Genomic DNA, 26,883 nt, shown 5'->3' on the forward strand with positions numbered 1-26,883 from the left:
AACGAACTGCCTGGCTCTTAGTTTTATTTTTATTGTTCTTGTTCTTATTCGTTTTCTTATTCCTATTTTTCTGTTCGGTAGTTGTGTAAAATGAAACACTTAAACACAATAATCATAATCGAATGGTTTTCTCTTTTGGTTTGCTGTTGGTGGAAAATGCAGAACGGAAGAAACGCAAAGGAAAATATTGAAACTCAAAGTTGATGCCTTGACCTATAAAGTGTGTTCATTGAATTTTTGTTGGGTTGGCTTTGCTCATATGCTCGATTACCGATTACCGATTGCATTGCTATATTGAAGTTAACAGAGTGCCGTTTATATGTGATAAATATCTGTATATATATATAAATATATATATATAGAATTGTTGGCCCTCTTCCCTGGCTTATGTACAGTTCCCCAGCATGGTGCATTCCCACTCACCTGTTGTACTGCGATGGAGATATAACTTGACCCTCAACTTGCCGGCTCACATTCACCGTGGGCTTCACCTTGTTTACCTGCTTGCCCGCCGCGGCAGCAGCAGCGGCTGCAGCAGCCGTGTTGTTCATATGATGCATGGCACCTGTACCGTTGCCAGTGCCATTAGGACGGCGCACATTGCGATTGAGTACTGTAAAAAAGATTTGGCAACGATTTAGTGTCATTATTCACTCTATTCATGGCTTAATTCTGAGCCTTACGATTCGTATCTTCTCTGTCACGTGTGATATCACCTGTGACAAAGGAATTTGCAATGGCGTTGGGCGTGGGCGTTGCATTGGCGTTGGCGTTATGCAGAAGCATTTCGTTGGAGAGACCAGAGAGAAAGAGCAGACGGCAATCGATTAGTTAGTTCCTAAGCTAATTGAATGAGGTGCTGGTCGGAGTGTGGAAGAGAAACTCATTGGCTTTAAGTATTAGTCAAAGTTAATCAGGAAAGGTACTTTTGAGCCGCATGTTGCTTTTTGTTTAGGTTGGTTATTGGTTCTTAGTTCTGGGTTCTGTGATCTGTGATCTCTGGTGTGTAGCTTGCAACAATAAAATATAAGGTTCTTAACAAGCAGATAGGTTATACAATTGAAAAACATAAAGTAAGAATGCTTTAAATAGACATCGATATGGATTGAATTAGATTCAAATATGAGTTATAGGAGATATATAGCAGTTCATTAGATAGATTACATTAACCAGTTACATTAGCAGAGAAACGAGTTCTGAATCAACAAAAGACAAAGATTATGCAAACAAATATCTAAACAATTAGTATGGGCTTTACTTGTTATTTTTATCGATTGGTTTGGATACTTTTCTTATCGTATGATCTGAGGCAAAAAGCAAACTGAGGCATACGAAACGGAAGCGAAAACGCAAACGGAAACGGAAACTCAAACTGAGATTGATTGTAAAATATGTGTGTGTGTGTGATTGGATTGGTCTCCTACAGACGTATTCTGTTCAAAAAAACCTTTCTCTGGCATTTTCATTGACTTATACCATATAGTGAATGGTTCGCTTTTCTATATTGTGAGACGAGACTTTACCCGATACAGATCCACGCACATGCACCCGTTTGGGTAGCTCTGGAGGCGTAAATGTGGGTGCAGGATGGTGTTCATCTGTAAGATATTTTGGTTTTGTTATGGCACAGCTTCAATAAATTAGATTCTGAGTGTATGTATTTCTTTTTATTTTTTATTTTTTCTTTTTGTGTGTTATTTATAAGGTAATGCTTTTTATGTGAAGCTCATAATTTGCTTTTTGAATATACATTTTTTTGGTTTGTTTAAGGGGAGTGTTGGTTTTTTGTAAGAACTGAAACGGTAATAGTCTGCATTGGTTGATAAAATAAAATACTAAAATTGAGAGAAAATCATAGTGAAACTAGTCTGACTGTTCGGTAAACCCAGGAAAAACCTTACGAACAGAAAACAAAATATACCTTTTTTCAACCAAAACTCAAAGAAAAGTGTTCAAGATGGTCAGGGAAAATGGTTTTTTTGGGATACACTTTAGGGTTTTTGCTTTAGAGTTATTGAACAAAACATGCAAATAAATATGAGTTGGAACAGAACTTGTGATGGCTATTATGGTACATATAATACACAACATACAAACAGTTATACAAAGAGTATACATATATTTATCCAAAGACAAGGCTAAGCAAGCAGGAATATCGGTTAAGAGTGGGATTCAAAAGCATATCGGTTAAAGCTTGAAGCAGTATTTAAGCAACACGTTCGACTAAGTGCGGACTACAAGCTGAGTAGCAAGATGGACAATTGTATTTTCCATATTATTATTATCTTTAGCTTTGGCCTCAGTTGAGTTTGGTTTCGGATTACGAAAGCATTTATTATTTAGTACTTAGACTGCTAGAACTTCTAACACCCACTGAACGGAATAACTTCAAACAATCTCTCCAACTACTAGTTGCACTAGCTATCTTGACCCTTGGCTCTGCCATGGGGCTGCATTTAATGATTCGATGTATATTTTTTAGCAATTAAACTGCACTCAATTTGGAATTTATCAGTTGAATATGGATACCTCCTCCCTTCCTTTTTGTGGCTGGTGCTGGGGATGGGAGGAGCTGCTTGATTGCCGCATACTTATATTTTGGTGTAGGTGATCTGATTGTGGCTTTAATCATTCGGCTTCAGTTGCTTTGCTTTTCTCAAGTCATTTGCATTTATTTATGTTTTTTATGTATGGTAAAAAATAACTTACATACATATGTATTGATGTACATATGTATGAACGCTATTACTAATTTCATAGAGATATCTCTGAGAAAAAACCATAAAGATTAACAAACCAACTAAAATGAAAAAACTAAACCAAGATACAACACAAATCACGTAAACTGAAGAAAAACGTGCACTGGCACACCGTTGAAGGAATTTGTAGAAATTCTAATTAATTAAAATCAAAATAAATATTTATCAATAAAATGTATAAGACGAGTACAAATGCGATTTGATTATTATTTTTTTTTTTGATTTTTTTATTCTTTGCATATACAACATTTTGAGTTAGTTTTGACTTACTTGACAACGAGTATTCATCGTCTTCTACACACACACACAGAGACATATAAATAGGAGTATTGTAGTTGTAGTAGTTGATACGGAACACGAATGTGTGGGTAGGGGAGGAGTACAATAGAAAGATGATACGTTTACATATATAAAAGATATATATATATATATATATTTATTATTGAAAGGAACACAGCTCCAGACGAAGAATGTTGAGTGTCTTACATATATTTTACAGAGAATGTGAGTATAATGGGTAAGATCGGGGTGGAAACGAGAAGACTGTTGTGTTTTCATAGGGTGTACGTGTGTGTATCACTTGGGTAGAGTTTTTGGTACGAGTACGTGTATATGTTGTCCTAAGATACGTGAGCAAATAGAGGTTGTACCACGCATACACGATAGATACTATACGATACGATAAATACAATACGGTACAATACATATACATAGGTAACTTTTTGTACAAAATACTTTTACGACATACGATATTTATGTAGAGTAAGATGATAATCCCACGACCTCATATGGGGTATGGTATGTATGTATAAGTACGGGTGGTATGGATTACATACGAAAACAGAACTTTAGAAACGAGTATGAGTTTTGAATAGTACGAGTATTCGAATAGTTATCTGAATATTAATTGGCTCAAAACATATGTACTTGGTTTTTGTTTTGTTCTTGACTGTTCTACACACACACACGCACACTAAGGTTAAAGTTGATTATGAAAAAGTACAGAATTACTAGGAACGAACGAGTAGAAACGAATATATTTGTGTGAGTCTGAGTGTGTGTATCTGTGTGAGTTTATGTGAAAAGAGAGCGTGAAAAGGGTTCAGAGGGGGCTTTTATGTGTTGGAATCTGTTTCACGACTGGGTTAAATTGATTTTCGATTCTTTGGCTAACTGATTGATTGGCTTGGGTCTGTTTCGACCTGACAGTATTGCATATGCAACAGAGCAATACCAATCAGAATTAGTTTGTTAGTAAGTTAGGCTCTTAGAAGAATTTTAAAGGAGCAAGAGCTACGCGTAAATGTGTATGCAAAGGGCTAACATTTGAGTTGCCGATCAGAGGCTTCGTTCTGTTTGTGTCTTCTTGGGTTCTGTTGTAAATTTGTATGTTTCGTATGCTTATTCGGTTACAGTACAGCAGAGTAGAGTAGAATAGAGTATAGAGTAGAGTAGAGTAGAGTAGAGTAGAGACAGAGTCAGGAGATAGAGAGAGAGAGAGAGGAAGTGAGAGAGTAGAGAAAGTTATACGTACTTGCACGCCCAACCATTTGTACGGCTCGGACGCCTTTCCGGAAGGTGGCCACTGTTTTTTGTATCATGAAAACAGAATTTTATAGGATTTGTGTGAATAGGTAAATGATGGTAAGGTAATGATAGTTGATTTTCCAACATATTCTTCTTAAACTTCACGTTGAATATCATTCAAGGAACCAATCAAATTATAGCTTAAACAAAATTCAAAATAAAATACTCTAAAAACCAAATTATATAATTAAATCACACGGCACACGTTGTACTTGAACTTTCGGTAAATATATGTTTAGATATTTATATGTGGCATGTAGTTCATGATTATAAATAGATATATGCAATGTATTCAGAGAGTACAGACTAGATATGCTTTCTGTTTTGTATGACAATTTACTCGCGCGTCTCGGGCGAACCAAACCAGAAAGAAATCGTTGCAAAACTAATTTAAATCTATTTTAAATGTTATATTTATACTGAGTACGAGATAGAGAAAAAGAACGGTAGAGCGACAGAAAGAGCTATGGTACAAACTGAAGTCAACATTTTAACTGAAACTGAATTCCTAGTATTAGAACTCCCTACTCGATCCACTTCTTCGATTTTTCTCACAGTCTCTAGAGTCTTGCGGGGTTCGGTTCTAGGCGGGTTTCATATGGCGATTAGCAGTATTTTGGCATTAACTAAAGACACACAAACGCTGATAGATTTACATCAATTTAGTTAAGTATTTTAGGTTTCCTGGTTCATTAATTTATTAATTTGCGAATATTTTTCGTTTTGGTTTTGATTTTAGTACCAATTTGGCGGGCCAAATGTAAAGAGCGCATTCCAAGGGGGGCTAAGTTTACATTGGTGTACAACCCTGCAATATAATATTAATCATTCATGATTTTTAATAAGTTAAATTTAACAAGAAAGCCTTCAGAGATAAACATATAAACGGACATGGGAATACGGCTATCAAATAAGACCTATGAACGGTATTTTATCATCTCGATTCTATGCAGGACTACATATAAGTAAATACTTAGACATCCTTTGGCAGACGCTCAATTAAATTGTTATTTCGATTAGGTTAGGTTTAGCAGCAACAAATAAATCGTTTGGCATGGTAGAATATAGATATAAGGATATGGATATTATATTTTATAGAGCGCCGCAAATTGTAAATAATTTGTTATTTGATTTTGGTTTCGTTTTGTGGAAATGATTTTGAAAGCGTACCCTCCATTGTATTCATCACCGATGTGATGCCTTGGTTGACCATGCCCGTCTGCATCATAATCATGCCAACATCTGCAATATGGTTACGATTTGGTATTCAAATAAGCACACGCATCCAAACATACATACATATGTATGTACATATATACTCGTATATGAGAATATATATAAGTCTGTGGTGTGGGAATTCGGGGATTTGTTTTAGAAACTTAAGCTCTAGGCGCTACAAATTGGCGAATGGAACTTTCACATTCACAGCTGCAACACGGGGCCCGCTTCTCGGTCAAAGCCATAACGCAGCCAACGCAAAATCGGCAAACTCGGCCAACTTACTATCTACTTGAGAACATTTGCAGCTAAGATCGTAAGGTTTTATACATATTAAGATTAAAAGTCGTAGAATATAGGTACTTATAGTTTGTTTAGGTTTTACGCTACATAGAAACCAAATACATAACATTAGTTGCCTTTGGCAACATTTAAGTTTTTTAAGTAACCTGCTCTAAAGTTATTGACACATTTTTCTTGGGAGTGCCACTGCCACTACTCTTGTTTATATATGTATGTACAATCGCATAATATAATTCACAGTTATATAATATAAATAGAAATTTTGTGAGTGAGTTGAGTGCCACGCCAAGAAGACAAAGTAAAGGAAAATAGTTAAAAGGATTTTGGTGAAGTCGGCGCAGCATTTCAATAACTTAGGTCTACGGGCAAGTATTTAAAGTTAATTTAGTTATAGGTTTTAGTAAGAGTATTTAAATATCAGAGCTGGATGCTGCAAAAGTGAGTCAAAATCGATCGAAAATAGAGAGTATATTCGTTTACAAAACGTTTTCTTTTTTTCGTATGGTGATGGTGTAATAAAATGTAAATCGATTTCTGTGCTCGGTTCCATGCACTTAAATTGGTTCTGTTAGATTTGTTCTTGTATGGCTCTCAACACATAAGTATAAGGTACAAAGGATTAAGAGGGAGTTACAGAGACAGACAGAGAGAGAGATAGATAGAAGGCGATGAGAAGCGAGACAGACTGTTAAACAAAATTGTGCAGTTTTAAATGCTCGATCAAAAGAGATTTTCGCATTTAAATTCGGGAAATTATTTGTAAAAAATAGAGAAAAATGTTAGCCATGCCCTTTAAAATGAAATACAAAGCTGTCAAACGGTCTCAGCATAAGTTGAAAAATTTGAATCCATAGAGAAAAAGTTTTCATTCCATTTTCGAATTTCTTTAAACATAGAAATTTGGTATATTTTCTATATTTAAATAGGTTAGAGTCGGTGACTCTTTTTGGGTTCTTTTCAGATTGTATTTCATAAGGGTTGAAAACAAAATACACTCTTAAAAACTCAAAATCTGAAGTGTCATCTATCATGGTTATACTCTAATGGTTAGTTAGGTTATGGTTAAGGAAAAGCAAAGAGTTTGGGTAAACATTTCTTGCTGGCTGTGGCTGTTGTATTTATGATTAATCAAAGAACTGGGGTTGCATATCTCACAAACATATTTACAAGTTCGATGGATTGGGTTTACTTGTCCAGGGAAGCCATCAAAAGGGTATTTATGGATATATATATATATTATATGTCGATATATTTGTGTGTGTGTAATCGTTGTAGTCAACTGTTACTTGGTGGATTATTTAGGAGCGCATGTCAAAACGAAACAGTGACCAAAAAGAACTGCACATGGGCTAGATAAACGGGCAGGACGGCAGGACGGATGGCACATTGTTCAAATATATAGTAGAGGTGGTATGTTTGTGGTTATGAAATCGGAAACGGCTATGGACAGAGGTCTGAGCACACAAGGATAGTCGATGGCTGGCAAAATAGACATTTTGCATTGAAAAATTCTTTAAAAAAATAAACGGAATAAAATCAAAGTCAAATGAAAGAAAAACTTGACTGTTTTGTGCTCTTCGGTGGTGGTGAAGGTGGGTAAAGTGCTTTAATGGGAGGTATCGGTTCGGGTCTGGGATTCGGAGGGACCTTTATTTTGCTGTATTCAATGTACAAACAAAAGAAATTGGAATATGCATAATGAACTTTATACAAAAGTTGGAATTGTAATTGGAATTGGTTTTGGTATTGGTATTGAATAGAACTTCATAAACTGAGAAGTGTTTGTGTGGGCTTTGGTGTTCTTGGTCTTGTTAGTGTATGTTTTATTGTTGGTTGGGTTATACGGTGTTGTAACTTGATTTACCTAAGTCATCAAATTTGCTCCTGGGCTGAACAGTCACTGTGGGACAAAGTTATGGCATTGGTTGGTATTATTTTGTATTATATATGATTCGATTTTGGTTTTATTCGTTATGTCATGTTGCAAGTGCAGCGCACACACGCACCCATATACGCATTGAAATGTATAGGTGTGTGTTTTGCAGTGGCAGTTGCAGTTGCAGACATGCAATGCATATTGTTGTTGCGGTTCGGTTATACATAGTTAGTTATTGTGGTTGTTGCAGTTATTGGTTTAGGTTTTTGAGAGCGAGGGCCACACGCGCCAACACATATACATAATAAATATATAATAAAAGAACATCGATATTGTATTTATAAGAATATTCGAGTAGTTTCAAAGGAGAGTATTTAAAGATATTCATTAGGTTAAAAAGAGTATGGAGCCTTATACCTAGAATCTGCCCGTGCCTCAGCTAGAAAGTTCTTACAAGCTATGTTTGAATGCTTATTATTTCGGTTTGGCATGTTCAGCTCTGGCTGTCTTCATAACTTTCGATTCACAAACGAAACAATTAAATCACATACATATTAAAATAAAAACCAATAATTTAAAATAAGTACACAGATACTCTAAGAGATATAGAGAATTCGGGTGGAATATTGGTACATGGGTTTGCTTACAGTTTTTGCATTTGCATTTCTTGATCAGCGTCTCGTCCTTGATGTCCTCGTGGCAGGCTTTGCAATAGAACCAGGCACTGAACAAGAAAACTGGTTATTGGATCTACACATCAAAACTCTACTTCAGGTTTTCTTACCGCTTCACCTCATCGGCGCTTTGTGCTATGAAAAAGCCCTGCGTATTGGCCTGAATCTTGGCCCCACGCGGGTTTATGGAAATTTTGCTGTCCACACCCTCCTCGGCTCCCTTGATCTCAATTGCGAGCAGCAGCAGTTTCAGCTTGGAGAAACACAGTCTAAACGCGGGGGAGAACGGGTGTCCATTAGTTCCCGATAACCCAGAAAGCTCAAACTTAGTCTAGAATTGCTTTACAAGTATTGTAATTGAACCTAGTTTAGTATGCTACAAAAGTGTAGTCGAACTCTCTCAGAACATGGCATGCACATTTAGTGTGTTTGTGTGTGAGTGTGTGAGTGAGAGTGTGGGTGTGGGTGTTTGAGTGGCGTGTTTGTTCACGTGTTGGTGTTCGTGAGTGCTTTCAAAGCGTACACTGTAAAAAAAAGTGGCAAACAAGACAATTGACAAGCGAAAGTTGTCATGCTACGCAAAATGCTTACAGAAAACAAGTAACCCTATGAGAAATGCTTAGAAAAATTAAGAAATGCTAGGCAAAATGCTTAGAAAAATCATGTAAAATGTTTAGAAAAATTTTAAACAAAAATCAAGACTAAGGACGCAAGAACATCAGTGGTCCATCGCCAACTACGTACAATTTACTAGGTTACACTCTAAGACTTTGGGGACAAAAACGTTACACGATGCACATGCAATGAGTCGGGAATATCTAGGGTGGAGTTTGAGAAGTGGACTGGAGTGGAGTGGTTCTGGTGGAGGTGAGCGCCTTGACCAAAAGTCTGGACAATTGTTTGCAGTGTTTTGGTGTGTGGTGTCCGGACGGATTACGAACCGCAGCGAGCGGAGTTCGGTGGGCAAGCGATTGCGGCGATCGGATGCGATTACGGTTGCAGATACGGATGCGATGTGAGCCAATTAGAATGAGTGTTGTATGGTACGAGTTGATATACAGTTACAGGGTTTTCAATGCGTTTGCTCTGGATTGGGTTACAGTTTTCGTTTCACTTGCTATGAGTAAATAGATATGGAGGTAGTACGAGAGTGGTCTGGGAAAGTTTGGGTTTGGCGTAGGCGACAATAAGTTGAGTTGTTTAGTTGTTTGTTACGAGTATTATGAGGAAGGAGAGTAAATCAAACGGAATCGAATTCAAGTTGATAAATAATGGAAAAAGAATTGTTAAACAAACTTATTTTGTACAATGCAAAAAGTTGTAGTAGTAGTAGAAGTAGTAGTATTTTTTATACAGTTTGCATATAATTTGTTTTCTCTAATTTCTCATTTTGGAGTCTTACTCGCTGGCTTGTGGGAATGTCATGCCGGTAAATGAAGGTGATAGGGTTTCGGTATACATCTCACACCCTGTACCTTGAAGATAATCATTTTGCCAGGCCTGTGTGTCTGGTGACTGAAAGTTAGAAAATGGTTTTGTTGTGGTTTGCATTTAGTAAGTTCGCTAAGTAACTACGTGGCGCATTTTTTTTATCATTTTTTTGTTTGTTCGTTTTTGTTTGGTCTGTTTTGTAGTGTGGTATTGGGTGGGTGGAGTAGCCTAGAGTGGATTCACTGGCTCGCTCGGATACATCTTACACTCATCGCATAGCTGGGCAGGGGCTATGGGTCTACGGCACACATTTCAACAGCTGGCGAGGGTCTGTGCTGGCTGAGTGGTGTTTCTCTGATTGTGTTTCTTTCTGTGTGGGGAAGTGCTTGTTTCTGGGTCAGGCATTGCATACTTTGGCTTTGGCTTTGGCATAGATACAGTATACAGTACAATACGTTGCGAACGCTTCGTGATGGCAGTTCTCTGGTCTTGGCATTCGGTTTTATTCTTTTTTCTGTACACTTCTGGCGAACTTTACTTTACAGCATTGAAGGGGCACGAGCGGGGGGTGGCGGACGGCATCAAGACTCAGCCGAACCGAACGTGTGTCAAATGAGCAGAAAACAAAAGCGTCAACCAAAACTATCAGAAAATCAAAAAAGAAAAACCAACTTGAACTCAAATGCACGCTGCAAAACTTAGAATTGTTTTTATAGATAGATAGAGAGATAGAGAGAGGAGGGAGAGTCAGAGCGCTCCGCTCACATCGATACCATACAATTAGCGATGTTTATATGTGTTGGTGTGTGTGTGTGTGTCTATGTAATCGTGTTTATCTGTGTGTGTTGGTGTCCTCAAATAAAGAGTCAATAGAACTGCCTGGACAGCTTTCGAAATTTACTTTTGGAAAATGAAGTAAAATAAACCATATTTTTGTATTTGCAAACACTGAAGGCATTTTGAACACTTAGAACACTCAATTACACAAAGAATTAGCTTGAAACAACGACTAATTTTTCACAGTGTATATGTGTTTATTTGTGTGTGTGTAACTGTGAATGTGATTGTGTCTGAATGGAAAGAATAAATATAATCTAATTCCACTTGCAGGCACATTTACACGTTATAACACATTAAGATCGGTGTAAACGTGCCGGAGTTTTGTCATTTTGAGTTCAATTAAAAACAGATCGAGTAAAAAAGTTTTACAACGACAATCAGAACTGAGTTGAAAAACAAATAACAATGTGTTTTGTGAATAGTCTCTCATGGTTTGACAGGAAGTTTGATTGTGATTGTATGTCTACTTTCGAGCAATATCATACGTATGTAAAGAGGCTCCAATCACAATAAAACTTCATCACATAAACCAGAGATACGTGTGTATATGTTTCTGATGTTGGTCATGGTGTAAAATATTTTCTTGTTTTATTGTAATAATTTGTTGTTGTTTTTTTTCGTTCAACGCTGCACGATTAACAAGTAGTAGAATAGAGTAGTAGTAGATACGATATTGTATTTTTTTTTTTTTGCTGGTACGAGTATTACGATATATAGCATATTTGGTTGGAAAGTTTGAAAACTGCCTGCTGCGTGACTTACTCAGTGGCCTGAGCAAATGGTATTCCAATAAATGTGGGACTCAATGTTTCTGTGTACATTTCCATGCCAGTGCCGCGCAGGTAATCATTTGTCCAAGACTGCATGTCTGGCGACTATGGGTTAGAGACGTAATATATAGACATTTGATTTGATACTTATATTCGGTACGGGAAACGGGCATAGACCCTTATTGACATATTAATTGCCCCCAGTTTTTTTACTCATTGCATATGTCAGCAATACAACAAATTCGGTTTGGATCTGCAAATCTGTAAATCTTCAAAACATCTAACTTGAGGTTTTTGGCCTGTTTTTGGTGGATTTAACGTTGGTTGTGTGACTGTGTCGGGTATTTCGTTGGTTGGGTGACAGATTCGGGGAGGACTAGCAACCCTACTTACCGTCTTGAACGATCGCATGGCAAACAGATTGGCCATCATAGTGGAGAAGCCCGGGGCTAAGCAGCTCTGGGCAATGAAGCCCAGCTTCAGCTCGGCCAGGCAGATGACATCATCTCCCTGTTTCCAGTCCCACGATGGTATGTTGAGCAAGTACGCCTGACGAACAGATAAGAGATCAAGTCGTTTACCATAGAATCTGGACGTATACATTAGAGAACGGTACACACCTTATTATGGTACTGCATCAGCTGGATGATGACGCGGATGTCGTCGCTGTAGTTCTTGATGGAGATTACTCTCATGATGTTGGCAGCATCTTCTGCGTCGGGATCTTGGCAATATTTGTTAGCTAGCACAAGGCAGGCATCGGCTTCGTGAACCTGTTGGGTTTGGGTTTGAGATATTGAAATGCAGAAGTCACCGATTAGCATTGGATTGTGGCATGGATTTCTTGTTGTGGTCAGACTATGTCTCATGTGAGTTAGTTTTGTTATGTTTGAACTGTTCCAAGTTGTTTGTAATGGTTGAGTTTGTTCAGTGATTTTAATTGTTGCTGTTACTGTTATTGTGAATATATATACTGCAGAGGTGTCACGTTTAGAGCATTGTCCACAATATTAACAATTAGTAAGCGGTTTACACGCACATTGACTGGACAACTATGGTACGAATATGAGTACTTCAAATGCCACAGTGAAGTGTTTGTTTGTTGGTTTGGTTTTTAGTTTTGGTTTGATCTGGCACTGTCAGATGTATTGCATATGCATAGAGTATTTGGTAGGTTTCGTTTGGGTTTGTTCATTAGCATTGCCCGGTATGAGCGATTGGGGGAAGATAGTAAGCGGTAGTAAGATTGTTGCTGGGTGGGTGGGTTGCTGGACATTGTCTTTGGTTTGGTTTTAACTTTAACTGAAGGACAAAATAAGAAATCATAAAGCGAACGCTCGGTGCATTTTTGGGCGGTGGCTGGGTGAAGAGGTGTGTAAGTACAAAGAACGCTGAAGTGGCTGTGTGTTGGATAACTAAACAGAATATCAAAACCATATACAACTAAAGAGCAAATCAAGTGGGGATTAGACAATATATTTGCATTAGCCACAAGCACTCTGTCATCGATTATGGGGCATGCAGGCGCCGCGCATGCAATAGATGCGATAGATATAGTTACGGTTGCACGTCCCAAGCAGGCACGACAATAAAGCAGCTCTGACTCATGCAGGATATCGATTAAGTTGTTATGTACAAATTTATATTTATAAACGAAATGTCTTAAGACAATATTAATATACTTGGAACACAATAATATAGTTAAAGTTTTATATGTAGATACAACTGAGCTGCTTGCAAGATTCATTTTGAGAAGTAGGTTAAAACATGTATAGATATTTATACAATGATAAACTGAAACCCTAGCGTTTTCAATTTCGTTTTTATTTCCTCAATTTCTCATTTATAATTCTTTATCAAAGAAACTGTTTTGTGGTTGAAAGACCTAAGGCTCTTATTATGGGAATAATCCATTGTAGAGTCCGATAATTACCTTAACTAAAGATAAAAAATTATATGAAAGAATACAATGGATTTTAGAGATTGCATTGGATAAACCGTTTTTCTGAGAATATTCAGAAATTTTCTTGATTTGTTTAAGGCTTGCAGTTTGAGTGTTGACTCCCTAATATACAATATACAATAAATAACTTAACAATTACAATAAGATACTTAGCACATACATAGATTCGAAAATACATAAAGGATTATTGTTGTAAGTAATGCAGCTTTCACTAATGATACTCGTAAATTAAAATTAAATCGTGTTTTTTCACAGCAATGTCAACAGCAATTAATTGTGTAATGTGTGTTTATTTGTGGCCGGTGAATCGCAGCTGGTTTATTTATGTATTGTTCATAATCTCACAGGGTTAGTCGAGTGCTGGGCCAAATGATACGAATGCCAGATACAAATGAAAAAAATGATGCTGTTTGTTGGGCAGATAAATGAAGCCAGCGAACGAGAATACGCCAACGCATAATGGCCACATTACTATGATTTACATACATAAACATGGCAATACATATGTTGAACACGGGTATCGTTTATACACATAGATATACGATACACATACACACATATACATATACACAGATATACACGATTATGGGTTTATTTATAGGCGGGTTGTAATTACATTTTGAGCGTTCGTTATACAAGTACGTACGAAGTAGTGGTAGTACGCATAGTCTGGGGGTTTTTGGTTAATACATAATGAAATCATAGCTCAGAACAGGTCGACACATGAACGAAAACGGAAAACGGCCAACGGTAAATGAATCGAACGAAAAGCAACATACAAACATAGATAACAGATCAAATGAAAAGACATTTTTTTGTTTTACCTTAACCCTTTGCAGATCAATCGGATTCATAATGGTTCCTTGGAAGAACTCCACGGTGGTAAAATGACGTTTGAACAAACCCTCAAGTTCCAAATCGGGTGGTTTACTTTATTAAATTTTCAATCAAAATTCGTTTTTTTGTTTTTTTTTTCGATTTTTTTTTTTTTTTTTTTTTTTTGGGAAAATAATACAAAGTTTTTAGAGTTTTCAATGTTTCCAATGTACACAAGGTTTACGTGGATTGGGTTGGTGTTCAAAGAAACAGAAGATCATCATTGCAGGTGGAGTGTGTGGGTTTGGCATGTGTGTATATAACACAACAAACAATATACACATCATATGATTATGGTGCAGTTTTTTGTGGGTCGGCAAGTATGCAAATGAAAATAAAAGAAAATCAACGAATGCAGACAACTGTTAAAATAAATACTCCAAGCCGGAGGTGCAACGAAAATTGTGAGTCATTAAATCTAAATACTCCATCAAAACTCCTTATAAGACTGTATAGCCCTGGGTCTATATTCTATGTATAAACTCTCCTTAAATAACCTATTAAGATTACTTAATAACTATGGTCTCAATACTTGATCGACTCTAAAGGGTATCAAAACAGTTTACCATAAAGTACAAATAAATAATATCTGTTTAGATTTCTACAAAGTATTCGAAATAAAGAATAAGATTAAAGCTAATTAAATTTGAGTGTTTTTATGTTAGCTTTAGCTAGATTTTAATTGTATGGAATCAAAATATATGCTGCTATATTGTAATTTGGAAATCGAATAAAATTTCATCTAAGGAGGACATTCCATTAAGCAGGTTAAATTACTTAAAGCCAACGTGTAGGATATTACAAAAAAGAAAAAAAGTGAAATTATGCAGTAAGGGAATCTTAACTAAATTCTACCTATAATATATTTGAGTATATATTTTATTTAGTGAGAATTTTTTATTTTTTTAATTTTATAATGAAGCTCTGAGAAAAAATTGGTAGAAAACGATTTCTGTGAAATCTCATCAGCAGCAACCGGAAACCATTAAAAAGAATGCCATAATGAAGCTATAAAATTGCAATAAAAATAAACATAATTGAATTGTTCAAATTCAAGGTGAGAGCGAGCAAAGATTTATGGTTCGAGTATATAGAGACGTTATGGAGAGGGCGTGTCTTTTTGCTTAGTTGCTGTGGAGATGTCAGCAGAAAATAGAACTTGATAATATTATTTTTGAAATTGCATTTCGGTTATTCGGAAGACTACTTTGTAGCGTGTCACTGTCATGGGCTGCGAACGGACACAAGAACATTCACATGGTATACGAATGAGTTGTAGTATCGTTGTACATAGTAGGAGCACCTGACAATCGCGGCTCGAATATATCGTTATTTCTGCATGTGTTTTCATGTACGCTCACTGTTTTCACTGTGTATGGTGTATGTATGTATGTATGTTTGTTTGTCTGTAAATGTACGTGTGATGGTGTACTGGTTGGTTGTGTTGTGTCTTAGTGTGTGTTCTGTGTACCTTGACTCTCTCCAGGTCGACTGCGTTCATCATAGTGCCCTGAAAAAAGGCCACTGTGGTATAGTGACGCTTCAGCAGTCCTTCTAGCTCCAGGTCAGGCTCTTTGCTATTTAATTGTTCGTCGTATGGTTTACATTACATTACATGATATATGATATATTTCAATATTAATAGTTAAGTAGTCAAAGCAAAAGGGTAAAAACAATATAAAAGTTAAATCGATTGGTATCTCTCTGAGTGTGGACTAGAGGCTAGTTTAATGCAAATACTTATTAATAGTGCCTTGGGTCTAACTTATCTCATTGGGGGATGTCTGTCCCCCAACTATCGAGTGAGAGGCGAGCAGCTGTTGACAAATACCATAGCATACTTTTCTGCACAACTGTTGGCCCCTTTCTCATTCTGCTTAAGTACTGCTCTATATTTGTTTTTTGCTCCTGATCTCATTTAACAAAATCAATTGAAAATACAATACATTTACGAAAATATAAATTCAAATGAACAACGGCACAACAAATTAGCAATACGTTTAAAAAGAGGTTTGTCTGCTGTTTTGGACAGGTTCTAGATGGACTTACCGATGGAGAAAGACCACTTCGACATCGACATCCTCCCGATCTTCGTGGAGAAAGTCCTTCAGGAAATGCGACACGGACTCGTATGTTATATGACCGCATACTACAATATGTCTGTGTGTTTCGGTTGGTTCGTTCAAGTGTGTGGGGGTGTTGCATAGAGAGATAAATAGATTAGTTCCATTGAATTGTTATTGGTATCGATACGGGGAAAGCAACAATTTGGCTTAAACCTAGGGTGGAATGCATTGAACCGCTGTACATGTATTATACTTATATGGGTATGTAAATGTGTGTGTATGTGTAAGTGTGAGTGTGTGTACGTATGCGTTTATGTGTGCCAGAATTAGTGTGTGAGTGAAGCAGCAAGGGAGACAGAAATTGAATTTGGCTTCAATTTTGGAATTCAATTCCTTAGTTTGTCTCTGGGCCTGGCTCATTAATTTATCTCTGATATGATAGCATTCCATGAGCCAAACCACAAGCCATACAATTACATATTACAACTGATGCATGTGTTTTGTGTGTGTGATTGTGTATCTGTGAGAGTGCCTTGTATGTGTTTAGATGAGTGCATGTTCTTTGGGTGAGATTTTATATATTTATTGTCTTGTATTTCTGTATATTTCTTTATAGTGATTTATGCTTTGATCTCTTTTGTATTATTTATCAACTGCTTGTCGTTGCTTGGTTATGTTATATCTTTTTGGCTTGTCAGTATTATTTTGTGGTAAAGTATAAATTACTTTGCATTTTCTTTGGAAAACAAACATTTATCAAAAATTATACAAAATACACAAACCGAAAATTCAATTAACTAAAGTCAAATAATAAATGCAGAATGCATGAATTTAGTCTGCTACCCCAGAGGCTTGTTCACAAATCAATTCAATGTCAAGAAAATATAATAGACACAAAATGAGGATCTCGTCCCCGCAGCGGCAGCACTCTGCGGCTGCAGTTCAATCAAATGATAATTATATAGTAAATATATATTGGAAATCAATATGGTTCTAGGTTAAGGCTTAGCTACGCACACCATTTGGTTTTCAATCAACTTACATGCATCAAGAAAGCATCAAAACTGGCCAGCAACTGGCCATCGTATTGGTACTCTATATACTATGTACACATTGTATAATACACTACGCTCATTCCATTTGCTAATGTTTAGTTATTTATATTTCTACAGGGTGCTATGATTAAAAAAGATTATGGGTTTGGTTGGATATTCACTGTTATCACAGTCATGCAATCAGGCATTCAGGCGAACCAGACAGGCATTCTTTCCATACCTAGGTAAAATAGTGTAGTGTATCAGTGCCAGGCTAACTACGACATGCATACTCTTTTTTATGTGGGTGTGTTTGTGTGTGATTTTTGTGTGAGGGTTTCATTGTACTATGTCATACAAACCATGACCACAGTAAACTACAGTGTCGAAGACAGTCAAATAATAAAATTCGTTCACAGTTAAATGAAGGTCAATTTACCCTAAATAAAAACAAATATAATAAGATCTTTGCAGCTAAGAGATCTTTAAGAAATGTTTGTAGTCTTGATGTTTTGAAATCGAAGAATATAAGAAAATTAGTAATTATGTAGTTGAAAAAAAAAATTGTTTATTCATTGCTAAGATATCAATATTATTTTTTAATGTTTTTTTTCAAAATATTCTCTATTAGTCCCATCTTTAATCGTCTTTACGTTAATTTTCCAATAATGAGAGAAATCGTGGTCCACATGTTATGATAAGTGAATTTTGTCAAATGTTTCTTCGTGGTTTAAATCGGGTTGCAAGTCAATATCAACAGGTTTACCTCTACAGTGACAGTAAAAAAATTGTGCTTTATTAGGACTCTAAAAAGAAAGAAGAACTTCAATTTGCATTTAACGAACAAACAAACGTAAGAAACGAACTACATTATTTTAGTTCTTGTGTGGCATTTTCTTTTAATTGCATCAGCTAAAAAAGAATGGAGACATTTTGGTTAAGACTGATTTTGTGTTCTTTTTTTTTGTGATTATTTGTATATACTTTTTTGGAAATAATGTAGATATAGTGAGAAAGTTAAACATTTGATGCCTGGCCACGCATTTTCATTATTTTATTTCCGCATATAATTGCTGTTCATGTGTTGGTCATGAAAATGAATCTCAATCAGAAAATATAATATAATTTCAATGTTTGTTCTTCAGATGCACTCAGATACATACATATGTATGTGCAATGAATGGTGAGTTTCAAGTAAAACAAAAACAGCGTATAGGACAAATCTTGAAAGAGTTACAAAAAGTGTGAGAGAGAGAGAGAGAGAGAGAGTCGTAGAGAGATGGAAAGGAGATGTGTGTGTATACAGATTTGGAAGGAATCGGATACGGATACGGCAGTGGAATCGGGTGTTGTTTCGATTACTTTACGGATAGTACAGGTACGAGTAATACTCTTAGCGAGCAATCAATCTCCTCCATTTTATTGGTTCCTTAGCTACGCAACAGAGTGTGGTGTGTGCATACGGGGGGGGGGGCCACTCAACATACGAGTATCATACCACATCAAGTACAACGATGCAGGTCCCTAAGCATTCGCCTCCTACCTGATCTGATCCGAATGAGTTAACCAAAAGGTGAATCAATTCAAAACGTAGAGCGCATCCATACACAACACTGGGTAACGACAATTAGGTGGAGTGGAGTCTTATTTTTAACCGATTTGATAGATATGTTTGGATCTAGAGGTCCGTATATATTGTATATTTATGATTCTTTATCTTTTATTGCTTAATTATACCGTTGTGTTCGAATGTTTTGTCGGCAACAGATGTTCACAAAGAAGAGGAAAATTGATGAAAACCAAAATTTGTATCATTAAGAAAAGTATTTGAGTATAGTTTTTGTGGGGTGTGGTATGTATGGATCATAAAGAGTATATATATTAAATTGGTCCAAGAACTACAACACATAGTAGCTGATAACTGATTGAAGGTTTAGAGAGAGATAAAGAGAGATATAAATATAGTTATAGAGAGAGAGAGAGAGAGTAAAATTAAATTGGTTATACGAGTATGCGGGAATATGAGTTCTTGTTGCTTGATGCTCTTGGATTGGCATTACACACACATCTAATTATTAGATGATTCTGTTACAGCTGTTACAGCCACCTCGAAATATTGCCTACTCTAGTATCGTACATACATTTCTAGGCAAAAAGTTTGAGCAAATTGAAGTCTTCCGGGAAGTTTAGAGTTGCTTGTTATTTACAAATTGCTGTCTGTACGAGTACTTGTGGAGAAGGTGTCTAGAGAGTCAGACTCTTCTGCGAGTTACTTATGCATGTGTGTGTGTGTACAATCTGATTTATATGGAGTTCTAACATATACGTATACAATCGAATCAATAGTAAGTTATTGTTAATATGTATTTAGTATGCATTATTATTGTTTAATGTTTAATCGTTTAAGGTTGTCTTGGCATATTATACAAATACATCGTTTGCATATTTATATTTGTGTATATGTATATGTATATATATGGATATATAGATATATATACGAATTACGACTTCGATATCAAGGACTATATAGACAATTACGGTAATGTAACACAATAATAAACACCAATCACTGATTCACTTCAAGGGCTAATACAAATGCAAAATTAGGCTAGGATGATATGGCATACAAAATGGAGACAAACTTAGGAATACGATCATACGAATGCGGATTTCGGTTTATGCCAATCATCAGCTCTGACTTTAAACTTACTCGAACGGTACGGATCGAAAGGAGAATCAAACGATCTATCGATCAGTTGTTGTACGTATTCAAATTGGCTACAATAAAAGCAAAAGGAAAAGCCAAAAATAATAATCAAACGCGATTCGGGCGCGCTGTCTAAACTGAAAAGGAAATCGGAAAACTTAAAATGAACGTGCAAATCAAACGATAAAGATCTAAAGAATTTAGGTTGAAGATCAGAATTTACGAGTACAATATAGAGAGTAGAAAGTAGCAGAAGAGTAAGTTGAAAATTTGGCGTTCAAATTGAGGATGTAGTATGGAAACTCACAACAAGATAGCATTTGGTAGTTAAGTACGCACATGATATAGTAGATACACTCAGAACAGTTTTTAAGTACGAAACAATTGGTTTTGTTATATTTTTGTGGTACGATTCTCAAATACGAGTACGATATCTGCAAAATGCCAATTGAAAGAACACAAAAATCAAAAACTGGCAAATGAAAAGGCAAATCGATGGGCAAAACGAAAGAATAATGGAACTAATGCAGTAATCGGCACGGCCCCCCATCACCACCCATCATCATCATCGAAAATCATGATCATCATCATCATCAATCATAATCATCAGCAGGGGGCGGCCATTAAATTACGTTACGTTAGGTGACGTCCTAGGTTACGTTTACGATTAACGTACTGAGCTACGTAGGCGACACGTCTAAGTCGAAACGCAAAATTAAATCAAATTAAACGCAACAAACACAAAATGAGTTGTTGGATAACTGAAAAGAATATAATTATTTTTTTGGGTAGTTTTTTTTCTTCGTAAAAGCAATATGAATATTTTAGTTTAATTTTCTTGTTGATTTTTTCTTATTTTCAATTGTCGTGTGGGTGGTGTTCTGTGGTGGTGGTGGCTGGTTGCTGGTAGTATTATTTGGTGTTTGATCGATAAAATGTTTGAATTTGGGGTTGAATGGATGATTGATTGACTGATTGATTGATTGCCTGGTTCTGGAAGGGTTGAAATGTACAAATGTTAATAGCAGCTGCGCCGGCGAAGCTGTCCCAACGGGCGTATGAGTAATGCCGCATGTGTATGTTTCACTTGAGTTCATCGATTATGATGATTGTGATTGGGTTGGGTGGCCATGTTTTTTGGGGCTTTGAATTGATTTTTTGGTGTGTATGTATAAGGTCTATGCATTTGTTTGTTGCTTTGTGTGTTTTCTGGAATATAATCAAAATCAAATTTCAGCTACTTTTCCACACTCGCAAAACGCTGGACATGAATGAAGCGCAAAGTAAAATACAACAATTTTGGAATTTCTTTGCTTTTGTTTCAGAAATTTCATTTTGATTTGGTGTTTATTTTGTTTAAAACATATCAAAAACTGTTTGGTTTAACTGGTTAGTTGATTTGAATATTTTTGGGTGACTTTAGATTGGTTGTTTTGGCTTAAACTTATGTTTTGTATATTATTGTATTGTGGTAGTACGAGTATATGGTCTTATTTGTTTCTGTTTATTTTTATATAATTTTCGGTTTAATCGGTTTGTAGATTAATTGTTTGTTGATTGATTGTTAAAAAATTTGGTTTGTCTCACCTTCGCCCTTTTTCATTTTTTAATGTGCCCCCATATTTGGCTCTTGTTCCAATCAAGTCTATAATCTCAGGTATACAACTTGCAAAAATCGCCTGTTTACAGTATGAAAGATAATGATGACAGTGAAGTATTTTGTTCTTTTTTGTTCATAAATTAAATCAAAAAGCATTTAACAAATTTCGTATGACGCAAGGGTAGAGTAAAAAGGCAAAGAATTTCGCTCCAAGGATCAACAGAGAAACACATAGAGAGAAAGAGGAGAGTGGTGAGGAGTGTAGAGAAAGAGACATGGTATGGGGGCTTGGTAAATGAGGACCACAGTTTTCGAAGCAGGACCCCTAGAAGAGAAGTACGAGACGGCGGGCCAGAGAGGATCGGATCGGATCTCTGATTGCTGCTCTTGTTGTTCATTCATTTCGGTGGCTCTTGTCGCTGGTTTTTCTTGTTTTGCTGGTTTTGTATTATAACCAGACGCCATTGTTAAAATATCATATTCGACCAAAAGAAAATGGAAAATAAAACTTAGTAAATGATTCAAATTAACTGAAGATCGATTGTAAAATTGATATATTGATTAATCTTCAAAAATCGACAAACCGCCTCGACAGCTTGCAACTAAATTTCTTATGGCTCTAATGGTTTCTTGGGGGTATGTGTTGTGTGGTTATTAAACGAGAAATAGTATATACACAATAAAATATTCACAAGTAATGCCAAGTGAGGGGGCAGATCCCTATAAAAGTTGGTGCCAAGTACACACGCACACACATCGACAAATTGGTTTTAAACTTCATCTTTGGTGATGGGTTCAGTGCCTAAATCTTCAACTTGAACTACCAGTCCTATTACTATGTGTATCTGTATGTGTGTTGGTATGAGAGAGGCTATCTAACAAACTAACCTGCTTAGGTGTGTGTATAGGGTTGGGTTCGGTTCAACTCGGTTCGGTTCAATTCGGTTCGGTTGGGAATAGAGTTACGAGTTACGAGAATAATGTGAAGACATGATGCTGATACTGAATGCGATATAGGACGAGTATATATAGGTTACTGCAACTCTTTACTCATTACAAGTATACAAATATCAATTTTCCTCTAAATGATGATCATCGGTACAAAAAAAAAAACATACGAGTATTTGCAGCGCCATTTGGCGCAGGCATCGATTTCGTTTTCGTTATTTTATGCGTGGCTGCGGCATACAAAGTGGGTGCAAGCAAATTAACGACTTGAATTAGAGATGGTTAGATTGATTGATTGATTGATTAGGTGTGGAATTATTTTCGTATTTGGTATGGTATGTAAATTACAAGTAAATTCAATATAGTATGTTGGATAAATTGAAATTGCAAAAACGTAACTACTGCAATTGTATTTATGTATGTATCGCATATAGAAACAACTGGTAAAAAATATATGAAAAATCGTATTTGGGAAACAATAACTCAATACAGGAACCGAAGCATCAACTTGGTGTTTTACTGTGTCTATGTGTGTGTTCCAATTATCAAAATCAAAATAAATACAATCAAACGAACAAACAAATGAACAATTCAACAAAAATGCACTTTGTTAACGCAAAAAGAAGCGATTTAAAAAATTAAGTATATATATTCATATAGTATGTATATTGATTCAGCGCTAGTTGTGGAGCTTTTCGTCAACCGTTCAAACTCAAAACAAAAAAATGACGCAGCTGAAGTTGCATAAAAACACGCAATAGTGGTCTAGTCTGCCGTCTATTTACAGATACACAAACATAATCCAAAAAACAAAACGAAAAATATTACACACTTGAAAATATGGAGCTTTTAGATCTTTAATTGACTGTCTTAGCAAATTCCATTTGAGCTACACTTTCAAATACTTCTGTAAATTATATTCCAAGAGATGATGTCAGGTCGGTTGAGCAATTATACATTTATTGATTGTTTTGTGAACTACCAAATTCGAAATGTGCATGCTTCAACAAATGGGGAAGAAAGCCAATAAGATATCTGAGATTATTTAGCCATGTATGTAGTTTTCTTATACTAAAATAAAATATGTTTCAAAGGGAAAATGCGGGCCATTCAGTATCCCAAACGTAGAACGCCAAAAAGTGGTGCATACACACAGGCGCCCAACAATTTACATTGAACAATTTTATTTGAAAAGGGATTAAAATAGTTATCTGCACACAGATTGCATTTGCGAGCTTTTCTATAAATATTTGAAGCAATTAAATTCTTCTCTCTAGATATAAACAAGCCTAATGAAAAGCACTCAAAAATTAAGCCAAAGATGCAAAACATAATTGGGTTGAACGACATCACGATTTACAGAAGGATTTGACAAGTCAATAAAGTAGGCTATAGCTCTCACTTCTGGATTATTTTGACCCTTTCATTTTTGTGCAATTTTTGTATAGTTTTTCTTTTTGGTTTTTGCTGATTCAACTAAATACAGACACATGCCGCCAAGAAACCAATGCCTTTCCAGTCCTAATTGCTTTTTGTTACTTTCGATTTTTTGTGTTTTTGACTTGCTTTATGAAAATAATACAGAAACAAGTATGTATATAAATGGTTGTTTGTAGAGTATAAATGTTTTTTATGTGTAATATTGCAAGCCCGGACGACACTGAGTTTTGCTTTATCGGCCGGGCTCGTGGTATTTTGGGCATTTTTATGCACTTCCAGGTGACGTCAAAAAACAAATAAAAATGAACTAAAAATTCAATAAAAAATAAGAGTAAATTAAACATATGCTGTTGGTTGTTTGATTGAAGTTTAGTAAAGAAAAAACGAATTCAGTTTCTTTGATTGCTGAGGTGTTTTTGTTTTTTTTTTTTTTGGTTTGTGGCTTTTGTTTTTGCTTTATAGTCATTTCTTGTTTATCTTATTATTTTTTGTGTGGTATTTTTTGATTGGGTTTTCAGATTTTTGTTTTCTCTTAGCGGTACAGCCAGCAACGTATTCGTGTACCTTTTTCTAGGATCCTTGCTATATGTTCCACCATATTTGCTTCTCTGGGCGGCCAGTTCAGTGATTTCTGGTATCCAACTAGCGAAAACGGCCTAAATTCAACAACACACATACACATTTAGATTGATTGAGATGTGCCAAGAAAGTTTCAGATTTTCTGTTGAGTTTTTTTAGTATTACAAGGTATAATTTTTTATAGTGGTTTTGGTGGGTTTTTCTGTTCTGTTCTGTTCGGTTGGGCTAACAAATTGCTTGTTTCTGGGGTGTGTAGGTGTGTAAAAAGACAAAATGGACAAAATTATTATGGCTACAAATTGTTAGAAAACGAATCGACGACGACGACGTTGAACTTTGACGCTGACGGTGTGGCAGACGACGTAGAACAGTGCACAATGGAAACCGCTCAACGCTGATTCAGACTCACTCACAAACACACTCTAACTGCTTTGAAATCATTCACTCGCTTATTTACACACATCAATCAGCACGCACAACGCACGGCCAGTCACTCGGATCGGTCCTTTCACACAATAGATTAAGGCTAATTGTACATTACTTTACATATGTAAATCTCTTTGGCAAGAGCTCATCTGTTGTCATCTATATACTGTACTCTTACTTTGGTTACATCTAAAAATTTACAATTGTAATTTACAATACACGACGAGTGCAGGGATCTGCCTGGACAGAAACAGAGGTGAAGATATGGATAGGGAAGCCGACACCCATCTCTAAAACCACATCGATTCGGTAAGGGATAGTTCTTTGCTTCAGTAGTGCGCTCTATAGTTAAAATCGAACTTTTACGCTATGCGAGATGCCGTACTTTATACAATCCTAAATACATGTTACTATGATTTTTGGGATTACGCTTTCAGCTGGATTGGATTGAATGAGTTAATAAGGTTGAGGAATAACAAAACTTCGGTTCCCCGAATTTCAAAGACAAACTCCTTAGGAAAATGTCCCTTGTTTGAATGGTGAGCTTTTCAACTATTTATGGATCAGTGAGGCTGACAAAACGATTGATTTTTCAAAAAGAATTAAAAGGAAATATGAATAGAAAAATATGGCAAAATTTGAAGCTTGAATTTACTCTCTTCAAAAAAAGAAATAATGAAAGTTACGTGTTACGACTTTAGATACGAGAAACGGATTTTTAATTACATTTTTGGCAATGCGTGACCGATGCTATAGTTGGGGGACGTGAGTGTGTCTATATGTGTGTGGCATATATATAAATATATATACTTAACCATGTGTACATGTGTGTGTGTGTGTGTGTGTGGGATGTGTTACAACAATTCGCCTAAATAGTTGCTTTAAGATATCGAAAGAAATATATACGAGTATGAACCTTGAACTATTGCAAATTGATAAACGCATATCTGGTATCATAGTTCTGGTGTTAATACGGAACGTTTAAAGCATGGCAAAGTATAAAGAGTAAAACGATAGGTATCTCAAATCCGAATATGTAGATAAAACGAAAAAACAAAAATCAAAATAAAAATCATAAAGAAAAACATAAACAAAAACACTTTGATATAAAGTGTTCAATAAAAATGTTTAACCAAACCAAATAAATCAAAGAGAAACACAATTAATACCAAAGGAAACGGAAAACATAAATCAATAAACGATAAACGGTAATGAGAAAACAAACCTAAGTGAATAGGACATTAAAATCTTTAATGGCATATACAAATAGATCTATGTGTATATGACTCTTCGGGACAGCCTCTGACTGTGAGTCAAATCAAAAATGTATCCAAAAATAGTTTACTCAATCAGAAAGATAAAATACAAATAAAATACAAAATCGAAATTTTAATATTGTAATTTACTTTTATTACTTGTTTGATGATTTATCAAATGTCATGTTTTTTTTTTTTTTTTTTTTTGTTTTTCGGATTATTTATTTATCAACGAAATAAAACAGTTAAGTTAAGAGAAACGGACGACTTTATAGTCGGCTGAAACTACTTTTTGATGCGGGTAAGTCAACTGTGTATGCGAGTCTTAGAGATTCAAATTCAGTTGATAAATGAAATTAGGGAAACAAATTTGGAGGGTAACAGACTATATATTGTAATTTATCGATTCTAATCAATAGTTATTAACATTGGAATTACTCTAATAGCTAATTGGAGCTTCTCAAATACGAGTGTGAGTACTCAAAGAGTGTGTTTTATGCGAAGGTTTTTGTTTGTGGTTCAAGCAAACC

At 35.7% G+C, this 26,883-nt stretch overlaps 1 protein-coding gene across 41 annotated transcripts in view; it reads right to left on the reverse strand.

Moving 5' to 3' along the window:
* The window catches only part of LOC117899152 (calcium-activated potassium channel slowpoke), a 47,068-nt gene that overhangs the window by 7,077 nt on the left and 13,108 nt on the right, over nucleotides 1-26,883 (reverse strand). For 4 of the 41 annotated variants that reach the window (XM_034808979.1, XM_034808980.1, XM_034808960.1 and 1 more), the window contains 13 exons: nucleotides 24,657-24,748; nucleotides 16,347-16,457; nucleotides 14,246-14,351; nucleotides 12,079-12,231; nucleotides 11,852-12,007; nucleotides 9,820-9,932; nucleotides 8,528-8,686; nucleotides 8,391-8,467; nucleotides 4,294-4,344; nucleotides 3,030-3,053; nucleotides 1,524-1,598; nucleotides 684-716; nucleotides 424-613 (listed from right to left, as the gene is read on the reverse strand). In XM_034808979.1, the coding sequence (XP_034664870.1) occupies nucleotides 424-613; nucleotides 684-716; nucleotides 1,524-1,598; nucleotides 3,030-3,053; nucleotides 4,294-4,344; nucleotides 8,391-8,467; nucleotides 8,528-8,686; nucleotides 9,820-9,932; nucleotides 11,852-12,007; nucleotides 12,079-12,231; nucleotides 14,246-14,351; nucleotides 16,347-16,457; nucleotides 24,657-24,748 (1,340 nt within the window). Of the gene's footprint in view, nucleotides 1-423; nucleotides 614-683; nucleotides 717-1,523; nucleotides 1,599-3,029; nucleotides 3,054-4,293; nucleotides 4,345-5,516; nucleotides 5,589-7,731; nucleotides 7,768-8,390; nucleotides 8,468-8,527; nucleotides 8,687-9,819; nucleotides 9,933-11,450; nucleotides 11,564-11,851; nucleotides 12,008-12,078; nucleotides 12,232-14,245; nucleotides 14,352-15,768; nucleotides 15,875-16,346; nucleotides 16,458-21,691; nucleotides 21,784-24,656; nucleotides 24,749-26,883 lie in introns of all 41 variants that reach the window. The other 37 variants (XM_034809004.1, XM_034808962.1, XM_034808971.1 and 34 more) reach the window with 31 other exon arrangements.

The sequence above is a fragment of the Drosophila subobscura genome, chromosome O (assembly GCF_008121235.1).
Source record: "Drosophila subobscura isolate 14011-0131.10 chromosome O, UCBerk_Dsub_1.0, whole genome shotgun sequence".
NCBI classification, from domain to species: Eukaryota; Metazoa; Arthropoda; class Insecta; order Diptera; family Drosophilidae; genus Drosophila; species Drosophila subobscura.